We start from the raw sequence: 13,388 nt of genomic DNA, 5'->3' as shown, positions 1-13,388 counted from the left end.
TTAGACAGCATATTGCTGCACCACCAGCCTCTACCCGAGTAAAGACAACTGCATAATTGCTCTGTTAATCACACATGAAATTAGCATTGCTTTAGGTGACTGGTACTGACATCAAACATCGTTTTTACAGTGTAAATTCTTTCATCCATTGCACTTGCTGGAGAAATAACCCAGATTTACGTTAGTGATTCTGTATTGTACAATTTATGAGATCTGCCTTGTTCAGTTTCTTTAAATGGACTAAGTTTTAATTGCTAAAATAGACTTCACTGCAAGTCTTGCCTAACTCAACGGCTAACACAGCGAAGGCAACAAGCACGGTAACTGAACTGTTATTTTATCCCACTAGTCTGGATTAAAGTTCTACTTTAGGCAGAAGGGTCCCTGATTGCACCATTCCTTACAAGAAACAGAAATATAAATCAGTTTGGTGAAAACACATTTTAATACAAGACTTCCAACATACAGTGCCTAGTGGCATAAATAAAATGTTCACTAATAACTGTAAAAAGTAAAATTGCTAACAATGCATTATTCTGTTTTGATTTGCCCACCAATCACCATGACAATGGATGAATCAGATCTTTCTGGCCAATGCAGATCCAAGCGCTCACGTGGGGCATGCGCGCCATGTTCTATTATGGCTTCAAGATCCCATGGTGTGCACATTAAGCCAGTCCTAAAGACGGACCACCCAAGCCAGTGTAGCACACAATTATTGCAATGGTTTTTTTGAGTCCAAGTTTCAAATACCATCTTTTTGTAGTTCAGTCCAGTAAAATATGGTAGGCATCACACCTATATGATATCCTGTGAGAATAATCATCTTTAAAAATAAAAGCAGTAATTTCTTTTTTTTAAAAACCTTCTAAATTAAAATTTATAAGGTGATCTATGAAAAAAGATAGATAGAGAGCAAGAAGAAAAAAATCAAAACCAATTTCATTTTAATAATTCCTAAGAAGCCAAGCGTTTACAAATTGCAGTATGCTTTTAATAAAAGGATTGAGGCTGTATCAAAAATTTAGTAAAAAAATTAGATTGAATTTTTTTATTTTAATCATTTCTGGCTGACTAGAATATAATCTATCATAAGACCCCTGTCTGTCTGCAGCCAAGCAGCTGATAGGAGTAGCAGGACTCGACAAATGGGCAAATTTATACGAACTGCACAGATCAGAGAGCGTGCGCAAGCGGGGTGGGGGAGAGTGCGCGAGCGGGGGGGGGGGAGAGAGTGCGCGAGCGGGGGGGGAGAGAGTGCGCGAGCGGGGGGGGGGGGAGAGAGTGCGCGAGCGGGGGGGGGGGAGAGAGAGAGAGAGAGAGACAAGAGAGACAGAGCAGAGCATGAAATGTGTTGCAAATGAGAAATGAAGGGAGAGGTCAGGGAGATAGGAGACATGCAAGGACGTGAGGAGGCAGAAGCAGAAGATGAAGGACATACCAAATTTGAGCGTACAACGCAAAAGATGAACAGTGTTGCTGTGCAGGGTGCCAGGTAGCTTTAAGCAGGAGCATTCAGCACCAGATGCACTAAAGAACTGATGGCAGGCAAAGGGAAGGTGTTAGAGAACCGTAAACAAAGGCCTGACAGCAAGAAATGATGACGAGTAGAACCAAAGTTAACATGGTGTCCCAAAAGCCAGAGCAGAGTAAAGTTGTATCTTAAAACAATCAACATGGCCAAACTAGAAGTATAAGTTTAGGTACAGTGGATTAAATGTAAAACAAACTGATTTCAGTACAGTCTCTGACATTTACATTAGGCTACCATTTTGTTATACTTCTGTTGCTAGACACGTGTGAATAGAAAACAGTACAATTAGTGTTAAAGGCAAACTGTATCAAACATCCCCAGTGCTGCCCGTGGTCTCTTTAGCATTTTAAAACAAATGTTCTGAAGCCTGCAGTTACAAGGTACATAGGAGATCAAGGAAACAATGCTGACTGGTGGAGATCACCCGCCAAGCCAGGGAGATCAACAGCGTTAGGTGCTGCAGTGAAACTCCAGCAATTCTTTGCTTCCGAACCAACAGACCCAGTGCTCGAAAAAATTAAAAAATGCAGCAGGCTTCCATTCCTACAGACAACACTGAGTGGAGGAGAGGTGGGTTGGAGAGGGGAAGGGAAAAGCATAGGGATATGGGGGTGGGAAGATGCATGGGATGGGGAGGTGGGGGGGGGGGGGGGAGAAGAACCTGGAACCCATGGTCCCTGAAGCATTAGGGTGGGACATAGGGAGGTGGGGATCTGTAAGGGGTCATGTTCTTTGGACGGCAGCCTTTCCCTTCCATTGGTGCTGTGAAGGGTGGTGGAGGCTGGTAGGGAGGTGCATTAGGGTCCTCTTCTCTCAGAGGTGTATATTCACCAATCAAATCCTGGCCCAGAGGGATAGCCTCATGGCCAGACTGGCTGGGGTACTCTGGAGGAGGAAGAGGGGGCTTTTCTTCCTGGAGGATGAGTGGCACGCTCGATGAAGGAGGGGGCTTGGAGTCATCGAGTTCATCGGCAAAGATGATGGGAACGCCCTTTTTGATGAAGGTGGCTTGGTCCTCAATGGTGAGCTTGCCTTTCCGCTTCTTACGGTAGCAGATCATAGCGATGATGCCAGCGATGAGGAGGATAGCGGCTACCACCACTGCGGGGATGACAGTATGTAGGTACACATCATCATTGCTGGTCCTGGACGGTGCTTCACCTGGAGCAACAGCCACGGTGGGCTCCAGTGGGATCGCCCTGTACTGGACCACTGGAACAAACTGGATGTTCTTGCAGCTCCCCGTCCCCGTCACAGAGACATTCAAGGGTGAGAACTCTGGTGCCATGGCGCTCACAAAGGTCTGAGTCGGGTTGCCAGCGTCATCTGCCACACGGCTGCTGAGTGAGCGGATCTGCTCCTCTGGGCAGGGTTCCAGTGGCAGAGTGTTGTTTGTCCACTCCACCACAATGGAGCCCTTGGAGATGCTGTGCAAGGTCACGCTGCTGCTGTTGCGATCGTTGAAAGCATAGGCCAGCTTCTTGATCAGTTGGATCTTCTTGTTGACATCGTTGGTCACCTTGCGGTGATCGCCGTGGAAACGGGCAGCAAATTTGACGCTGGACTTGCCGCCATGAGGCCGGCTGTGCACGTGGACCTCGAAGGCATCCACAGCGGTCAGGCCACCCTTGTCTGCAGCGTGCATGAAGTACTCGTGCTTTCCCTCGTGGCCAGAGTCCGGTAAGCCATAGAGCAACTGGCTGGTGCTGTTGAACTTCACCCACGAGCTCTCACTCAGGGGCTGCTGCTCCTTGAGTTTGAGGGTCAGCTGCAGCTGATCAGTGGTGCCATCCTCGTAATCAAAGAAAGTGTCGGATGGGATTTTAACCTCGAAGTAGGTACCCACCCATGAGTCCACACGGTCAATGTGATTCATGCGCTTGGGCGGCCGGTTATCAGGGATAGTCACCCGGCCGGGCCCGGTGGCGTGGTCGGGGCTGGTCGTGCGCCTGGTGGGCGGTGAGGTAGTTTGCAGCTTGGTGGTGGACGGCCTGGCAGTGACACGGGGCGCTTTGGTCCGCACCTTCGTTTTCCTGGTGCTTGCCGTCATGGTGGTTGGAGTTGTGACCTGCGGCTTCAAAGTGGTGACCCGAGGCTTCTTGGTTGTGCGTGGGAACGGCACAGCAGTGGGCTCCACGTAACCTGGCCTCGTGGCGGTGGGCTCGATCTGACCAGGCACCGTTGTACTCGATTTCTCCAGCGCCCTTGTTGGTTGCACTGGACCCAGCGTGGGTGTGTGGGTTATTGTATCCTTTGGTCTGACAGTCTTGATGGGTCTGCTTATCAATGGCTTTCTGATGGGTGGGGCCACTCTGTCAGTGGTGGGTGCAATAACGGGAGAGGTGGGCGTAGGGACTATACGGCTGGGAGGTTCTTTAACAGCAGTTGTTGGTGGCAGGGCCACAATGATGGGTGTTGGCGTGGGATTAATCTGCCTCCGTATTCTCTTTGGCACTTGCAGCTTCTTGTTGGCAATGTGCCACCCTACCACAGGATACCCGAGATGGGCTGACATAGTGCCCTCTTTAGCAGGGACCTCCACACTGCTGATATTCGGCACGTTGTTCTGATTTAAGAAGCAGCCAATTTTCCAGGATAACAGAGCCCCATTCTCCACGACCTTCTTGGCATTTCCAGGACCAGCCATGAAGGCAGACATGTCAAACAGGCGATTGTTGACAACTGGAACAAGTTTCATTTGATTGAGACCTACTTCTGCAAACTTGCGCATTCTATCCAACAGTTCAATTCGTTGCTTGGCTGTCATCTTTGTTAGGTCCGCATCCAAGATTACCGTCAGAATGGTAAGTGGCTCCTCTTGTGCACAGATCATTGGTGTGACTTCATTGACCAACTGCGATGACACAGTAAGGGGTGTACTATCCAACGGATCATCTGGCAGGACCTCAACAGAGAAAACATCCTCAGCAAAAGGCACCAGGGTTCCATTTGCAGCTGGTTCCATGGCGATGGCCGAGATGTAGTGAACTCCTCTGTCCGTGTCCAGCGGCAGCCCATGTAGAGAATGACTCACAGCATCCCAGTGCAGCCATGAAGGTAGAGTTTCCCTCCCAGACTCTGTGACCTAAGGGAAAGAAGAGAGACACCAATTTATCTGCAGTACAAGACTTTTATCTCACACAATAGAAACTGAAACCCAATCAGCACTTGGTCAGTGTTCTACATAACAGGCACTTTCATTTCTTCCATTCTCCAGGTTTAGCAGCACAAACCATTAAGGCACCTCAAAACAGCCATTACACTTCTGTTTGGAAGGCAGTAGATACTGTTACTTCAACCAATATTTGAAGAGCTATGAAAAGAAAATCTTCATTTTAAAAGTTTCTTCCCCCGGCATTAATCTGATCAACCATTCTGATTATCCTCAGCCCTCTCTATCCATTACCTCAGTCACTACACTGTAAAAACTTTAAACCACTAATTTATAATGCTATTTACTGTAAATAGTATGTTTGGTATGTATTACACACATTTCGTTTCATATCTGTACCCAACATATAATTTTATTTTTAAATAATACATATATTATTCTTTAAAACTTCTGAATGTTTTTATTGGTCACACCAAAACACCACAGCAAATTCCCAAAACATGTAAAGTTCAAAGTTAAAGTAAATTTTATGATCTGAGTACATGTATGTCACCCAATACAACCCTGAGATCAATTTTTCTGCGGGCACACTCAGCAAATCTAGAGAACCACAGCTATAACAGGATTAATGAAAGATCAAGTAGAGTGCAGAAAACAAACTCTGCAAATGCAATTAAATAAATAGCAATAAATAACAAGAACATGAAATAACAAGATAAAGACTCCTTCAAGTGAGATAATTGATTATGTGAACATCTCAGTCTTTTGTTCACGAGCCTGATGGCTGAGGGGTAGTAACTGTTCTGGAACCTGGGGGAGTGAGCTCTGAGGCAGAACTCCTTCTACCTGATGGCAGCTTGAGAAAAGTCTGGGGGGGGGGGGGTCGCGGGGTGAGGATATCTGATAAGATGCTGCTTCCCGACAACAGCATTTCAAGTGCTCAATGGTTGGCAGGGTTTACACACGATTTACTGGGCCAAATCCACTACTTTTTGTTGGATTTTTCGTTCAAAGGCATTGGTGTTTCCACACTAGGCTGTGATGAAGCCATTTTGGATATGGTGAATAAAGTTGATCCTTGATCTTTTTACTGAAAATATAATATGTTCAGTCAGACCTGCTGCATTTGCAGTGCAATACACCAACCTATGATAATTTTGCGTCATTCTGGTCACCGAGATCATTCCTCGGGCCCAGCTCCTCCCAAAACTCATCACCAGGTACGTGACCGCAACATCAAGACCATCCCCTTGATACTCTACTCCTCAAAGTTCAGTATCCGAAGTGCCCAGACTGAAGCCTTCTCACATTTAACTGTCCTTTTGTAGCAATCCTAAGGTTGTGCCCGTGCTACAATTTCCAGCTCATTTCTTTACTGCCACTGAGTGTACTATCTGCCCCTCATTCTCATGCACTTGTATTGCCTGTCCCACTCTAATTTGATTCTTGGGTTCAGTTCAGAATTTTTGTTAAAATAGTTTTATATACATAAAATTTCATAGTTTCATTTTTTGACAAATTCAGATCTCGTATGAATTGCCGACCACATTTTGGTGCAGTCAGATATTTGGGATACAAAACATGTGACATACAGTAAATGACAAACCCCAGTAATCTGGCTCAACGTTCCACACCCCTTAGCTGACATGCAATAGCTATTCATATTCCCAACACAAATGTTACGTAAGATTCAGAGATGTGTCCCTACTGTTCCCCTACCATATATTGCCTCAATTTACAAAAATAAACATCCAGATGTCTTTTAGACAGATTTCATCCACTGATAGAAATGTGGGAAGGTATTTTTATAGTGGAACAAACTGGGGAAAGAGACCAAGTTTTGACCAGAGCTCTGTGGAATACGCCTTCTGTCTTAGAAAGGCCACCAAAGAGTAGAACTCACATCAGAATGATAACTCTTCTGATAAGGCAGTACACCCTTAGCAATGTACTGTGCAGTATTTATATAATTCAGGCCACACAAAAATAATTACTACAACGTAAAAACAGAATCTATCTGCCACTTGAAAGCAGCCCTAGTCCTTCACATTCTCTGAACAATTTCTAAAAGTCAGGATCTGTAAAAAAGGCCAGTTCTGAGACTTGATGCATTTCACATTATTTAATTTGACATGGTTCCTTGAAGTTGTTATAGCCAGATACGGTAAATATTCCCTATGGTGTGCGTCTCAAATAGCCTCTGATGACCAAGTCCAGCTCCAGGCCTTCACTTTACTAACCCCAATGGAACAATTACCACTGACAGAAGGAGCAATGGCAGGTTACTGGCACCTTAAAACAAGTCGCTTCAGACAGATGGGACTTGTCAGCCATGGTTGGCAGCTCATCTAGAGGGAAAACTGATCTCAAACTTCCACTGCCTTGTGGCTATAGCCACTCATAGGGAAGGCTTCGAGAGTAAGCCCAGAGGAAAAATCTGGAGATCATGTTCCTAAGGTAGTCCTACGCCGAGTTCAATGCTGACTGGCACTTCTGCATGCCGCTGGTGCCAAACTGTAGTGTTCTCTGCCGTTCCTTTGGATTCATCAGCTGCATGGAGAGAGGGAGCCTGCTGCATGGGCAACAGCTTGCTCTCCATATCGTATTGCCTGGCTTGTGTATCACGTAGACAGCTGGGACGCAACATCTATGGTCAACCCTGACATACGGAGGGCCTCTGAATTTGAGATCCTTTGGCAAAAACACTGAAAATTTAAATAAACTGTTGTCAGTCTTAAATCCACTTCATCTGTAGCATGCTGAAAAGAATATTACTCATTCCTGGACCAGAATCTTACCATCTAAATCAATGCTGTATTTTTTAAATCACTAATTTTTATTGCAATGCCAACAAATTACATTAAATACAGCCAGTTGCTGATTACATTTTGACTGTTTAATCCAGCCACCCGCCCAACCCTCATCCCCACCCACCTCTCCCCTCCACCAACTGAATAGTAGTGTAGACACAGCATTCCTATTTTAACAGAAGTTCTTTTAAGTTAGATATCAAATTTGCATGTTTTTTTTGTACAGGAAAGGTGGGAGTCATCATTTAGATGTACAGTGGGGTCCATTGGTAATTGTACCCCCATTAGTTCTGTAAGAGTATTGATAACCTTCCCCCACAAACTAAAAACCCCTGGACATTCCTATACAACACGTATAAAAGAGCCAATGGTTCCGTGGGGGCAAAATAAGCAATATGGGTCAGGAACCAGTCCCATTTGATGTCTAATTCTCGGTGTTAGATATGCTCTATGACAAAATTTCAAGTGTATATACCGATGATTTGGGTTTTTCGAAGCACCGGCAGCATTATCCCAAATCGCATCCCAGGCTTTCATTCCTGATGTGGGCATATATTTCTGGGAGTTTAATTTATCATAGATATATGACAATCTGTCCTGGAGCACACTGTATCCAACTTAAAATGGGATGGTCCTTTAAATCTGACCCACCAGGGAAGCCTGTAGGCTTTACAAGCTGATCTTACTCTAAAGTAGAAGAAAAGAGAGTGTTTATCAATATTATATCGAGATACCAGTTCTTGAAAGCTAAGGATAGTACTTGCCCCATTAATATCTTGAAGTGTAGTAATACCTTTATCCTCCAAAGTTCTGTTAGTGAATGATTTCCCCCAGATAGAAAATGATTACTGTTCCATGATGGAGATGATTTGCACCATATGCTTTTAAATTTTAGGAATTTTTCTGCTGCTCTAAACACTTGTAGCACTTGGATTAAAATTGGACCGTAATACAAATCACATTTTTTGGTAGACATACCTATAACGAGAAAGTTTGTCAGCCTTATTGGTGCTATTAGCTCTTGTTCTATATTTTTCCATGACGAAACTTTATCCTCCTCCATCCAATAGCTAAGACATTTTAACACAAATGCCCAGTGATACAGTTTAAAATTTGGACATGCCAATCCCTATCCGACTTTTTGAATTGTAAAGCTGACCACTTTATATTGGGTCGTTTACCGTTCCAACATAGCATTGTAGTAAAGAGTCCAGTTTTTGCGAATATCCGGTTGGAGGCGCAAATGGGAACATTGAGTTGAGCGATACACAGGCTGTGACTGATGCTGGCAGGTGTCTCTATCTATTTTTTTCAAAATTAAAGAGTAATTTGTTTTAGCCACAGATGATAGGGAAGTATTAACTTTAATACCCAAGTAGAGGACCTGATTTGTAACCTTAATCTGGGGAGGGAGAGACACCTTACTTTTATTTGTATTAATCAGCATCAGTGCTGATTTTGACAGATTAACTTTGTATCCTGAAAGAAATCCAAATTGCTCCAGTGTTTTTAAAACATAGGGAAGAGTTTGTTGAACATTTGCCATATAAACTAATGTGTCATCCGCATAAAGTGATATTGAATGTGATGTTGTACATATTGTAATAGGGGAGATCTGAGGAGAGTTTCTAATTAAATGTGCAAGCAGTTCAATAGATACAGTAAAAATTATAGGAGACAGAGGGTCCCCTTGTCGTGTGCCCCGTCCTATGTCAAATAACTCTGAGAAACCTCCTCCCACACATACCCAGACTAAAGAATAAGCATAGTGTTTAAATTTATTGCCAGACTTAAATTCTTTTAGAACTCTTCAAAGATGTGGCCATTCAAGGCGATAAAATGCTTTTTCAGCATCTAGAAATAGCAGGCCACAGGCAGGTGGGATTTTATGTGTTGCACTCAGTACGTGTAAGAGCCAGCGAATATTATCAGATGCGAGATGTCCCCTGATAAAGCTCGTTTGATCTGTTAGACTTCTATCTAGAGTCTACCAGCTAAGACTTTGGAAAATATCTTGAGGTCGACATTTATCAAGGAGATTGGACGGTGATCGGCACACTCCAAGGGTCCTTACCGGGCTTAGGTATAACTGTGATCAGGGCTGTGTTTAGATCTCTATGGAAAGCGCCATTTCTAATAGCATAATTTAGTATTTCTAACCATACTGGTCCAAGAATATCCCAAAGTGCTAGGTAAAGTTCCACAGGTATGCCATCTATACTTGGCATACGTCCTTTTATTTGTAGTTTTGACTGCTTTGGGTAGCACATCCAGTGTAATAGGAGAGTCTAGAATTTTGGTGTCCTCTAATGACAACGTGGGGAGGTCTAATCCACTAAAAAAAACAAAATCCGTAAGTCAGTCTGAGCCACTTGTATACAGTTCTTTAAAGTAATTCTTGAATGTCTTGTTTATTTCCTCTGTTGAAGATACTACTCCACATTTAGCACATCTAATCACCTTTTAGCTTCCTGTTGTCTGGGTGTTAGTGTCAAAATTTGGCTCAGTCTGCTGCCTTCTGCATAATACTTGTGTTTGGTTATATGGATCATATATTCTGCCCTGTTTCTTAATAAATCATTTAATCCTGCTTGTTTTGTTTTGAGCTTGTTTTGTTGTGGTGTATTTCCTTTTGAGATCATTCTCCAAAACCTTACATCATTCTCCTAGGGTGGAAATCTTTTGAAGCCGGGTTTTATGTAGGTGGGAACTGAACTATATGGTGTTATTTCGTAAGATGGAGGCCCAAACCACTGTCACATATAAAACACTATTTTTATTTAAATTTATAAATTCCGTCATTTTGTTCTCAGTTGTTAGAAATTTGTCGTTTTTTAGAAGGGTGGAGTTAAACCTCCACCTAGTAGCCTTATTTTTGATTTTATCATAATTAAAAGTAGATATAACTGGGTTGTGATCAGATAGATGTCTGGGCAAAAATTCTATTGAGTATACCAAAGGCAGCAAACCAGAGGATATAAGAACATAATCTATCTGAGAGGAAGTTTTATGTCTTGTGGAGAAGATATAGTCTTTAGCAGATGGATTATGCACCTTCCACACATCAGTTAAATTTAAATCAGTTAGAAAGAGGTGAAGTGCTTTGGAAGCAGATTCTTGAGAGCTTGATATAGTTGAGGAAGATTTATCGAGGTTATTGTTTACCAAAGCATTCATGTCTGAACCAATATATAGTTGGTAGTCACCTAACTTCAGCAATTGTGAGGTAATTGAGGGAAAAAATTCAGCCTCGAATATAATTGGGGCATATAAGCTAATAAATGCAACTTTTTAAAAAAACCCTGAATGGATGTACAGCAAAAAGCTAGACATCCTTCATTGTCGGAGCCAGTCCTTTCAATTGATACATTAATACTACGTCTCATTAATATCATAACTCCTTTCGTACGAGTACCATCAGCTGATGCCACAACGGGTTTATAAAAGCGGTTTTGAACCCTGGGAATGTCATTAGGTTTAAGATGTGTTTCCTGTAACAGCATGATATCTATTTTCTTTCTGTGTAAGAAATCCAAAACCTTTGAACACTTGTAGGGAGAGTTTAATCCTCTAACATTAAATGATACAATAGTAAGATTTTCTAATTTATCTGTGTTGTTCATCTTCCCCTGGATCTGTTGTTGTAAGCTGGTGGTGGAGCCCTGAGTTACCCCCTTCCTACCCCCTTTCCCATCACCCCTCCAATTCAACCCTTTGCTTTGTAACATCTGCGAGTGTCACTTAGCAATGTCAGACACTGAGCATTAACCGCCCCCTCTAGCACCAACAAATTAGAAAGGCAAAGCGGTTCCCATTGACAATCATATCAAAGAGACATGAAAAAACACCTGGTCAAACCCATTAACCTATATAATTAAAACCATTCCCGTCTCAAATATAACACATAATCAAGACCCCAACAGCTCTCTTGCAGGAGACTGCTGCTTTAATGGACCGTCACTTAGTGATGACGTCAGTGACGTCTTACCTCGCGCCCAGGAACGTAAACAAGTCTACTCGAGACATAACCTGAAATGAACATGTACAACTAAAGTTATTCAGAACAAACTGTTGTTTTTCAGCTTCATTCTTGATGAAGTATGACATTTGGGTCCTTGTACTAACAAGTTAACTGAGCCATTGCCTTAAAACTCTGACCTGCAATACTCAAACAAACTGGCCCCTTAATTAACTAAATACAAAAGTGCATTGAATGACTTTTCAATAAAAGAATAACCAGAAAACTTCACACCTAGGACACTAACTTGCCCGTGCCTGTCAGATTGCGCATACCAGCTGGTTCGAACTCTTGATGCAGTTCCATCTTCTCCTGAGGGGCGTGTGGACTTTGCCCAGGGTCTTCTTCCATACCTCCCAGCATTGATGATCTCAGGGCTTCTTTTGCTTCCTCTGCCAAGTTAAATGACATCTTCATGCCCTCGATATTCACTCTCAAAATCGCTGGGTATATGAGGAATGAGTCTATCCCATTCTGTCGAAGCTTAGCCCAAATCTCCTTGTATCCCTGCTGTTCCTGCATCGTGTCGGGGCTGTAGTCAGTGAAGAACTGCAACTGGGTGCCATTGGGGAGAGTAGGTTAGGCATTCCTCGTGCCCTCCAGGACAGCCTGCCAGTCGGTGTACCGCAGAAGCCTAAAGATCATGGTCCGTGATCTTGAGGTGTTGTTGGAAAAGATCCCTTGTGCTTTATCAGTCTCCAATGGAGTGCTGTGGGAGTTCTTGAGCACTGGAATCCAATTAGGCAGCATCTCCTGGAGGTAGCCTCTCGGATTGTCGCACTCAGCACCCGTCGGTAAGTTGACCAGCTGCACATTGTTTCTCCTGGATCTATCCTCCAAGTCGTTTAACTTCTTCTGTTTCTTAGACACCTTCATGAGACAGGAGCTGGTATCTTTCTCATTCTTACGTTAGCTAACCTGAATGTTGTTTATTTTGTTGAAGACCATGCTAAATTTTTTAGCATGAATGTCTGCTTGCTTCTTTAACAACCGAAGAATGTTGCCATTCTCTGCCATATGATTCTGTATGGGGTCGAGAGCCTTTTCCAGCAACTTCTTTAGCAAGTGGGCTACCGCTTCTTGTAACGATTCCATCTCCATTGCCATTGTTTGCTTAATTAGCATAGCTATTTCCTCAGATGAATCGCTAGCTTGGTGTCGCCTGCTGGTATCTTGTTTCTTGGTTGAATTTGGATTTTTTTTGAGGTCATGTCTTTAGTTAGATCTTTCTCCAACACTTTTTTCTCTTTTGCTGTTTAAGAGAGGCCATTACTTAATATGCACTGATGGGTCAAAGTTAAGCTTGCCATCCTGTTTGAGGTATACACCCATTTTCTCCTGCCTAGTTCTCTGGAAGCTCAGTAAAGTTTGTTAACTAATTACAATACAATAACCACAATCTTAATACCTTCCTTAGTCTTTCTGAATCCTAGTATGATGTATCTGAATGGTAATTCCCATAAAGCCAATTACATTTCACTTGTTCACTGAAAGGAATGAAGTATGGCGGTCTGGTTTATGCTTTGTGACTTCAATTCGGTAGCAATACAGAAAGATGCTTAAAAGAAGCATTCATAAATATCACACCCCACCTAATTCAAGAGGCATGACTGTCTTGAGAGAATCAAGGGAGGAGCCAAACCACATTGAGTAAAATAAATAAGCATGTTGTCTTGTCTGTTTATGTAATTTGGAGTTGCACTTGGGTTTAGCTGAGAGGAATGCAAACAACTTTTATAGAAGAGAGTATTTACTTTTAAAATTATTAGTTGGTTTGGAATTGGATCCTACAGTCAGCTAGACGATAAGCAAACAAAAAAACTGGATGTAAAATAACTTGGCATCAAGATCTTAATTATTATTTTCCTTTCTCAATACTGCAAGTATACTGTATATAAAGTATCATTATGACTC

General features: G+C 42.8%; 1 protein-coding gene across 2 annotated transcripts in view; it reads right to left on the bottom strand.

Moving 5' to 3' along the window:
* Positions 1–426: 426 nt before the first annotated feature.
* The window catches only part of dag1 (dystroglycan 1), a 150,244-nt gene continuing 137,282 nt past the window's right edge, over positions 427–13,388 (bottom strand). For both annotated transcript variants that reach the window (XM_073072522.1, XM_073072523.1), the window contains one exon: positions 427–4,619. In XM_073072522.1, coding sequence (XP_072928623.1) covers positions 2,220–4,619 — 2,400 coding nt within the window. In that variant the 3' untranslated portion in view covers positions 427–2,219. The remainder of the gene's footprint in view (positions 4,620–13,388) is intronic.

Source organism: Hemitrygon akajei, chromosome 19 (genome assembly GCF_048418815.1).
Source record: "Hemitrygon akajei chromosome 19, sHemAka1.3, whole genome shotgun sequence".
NCBI lineage: Eukaryota > Metazoa > Chordata > Chondrichthyes > Myliobatiformes > Dasyatidae > Hemitrygon > Hemitrygon akajei.
This window is presented reverse-complemented; position numbering and strand designations above follow the sequence as displayed.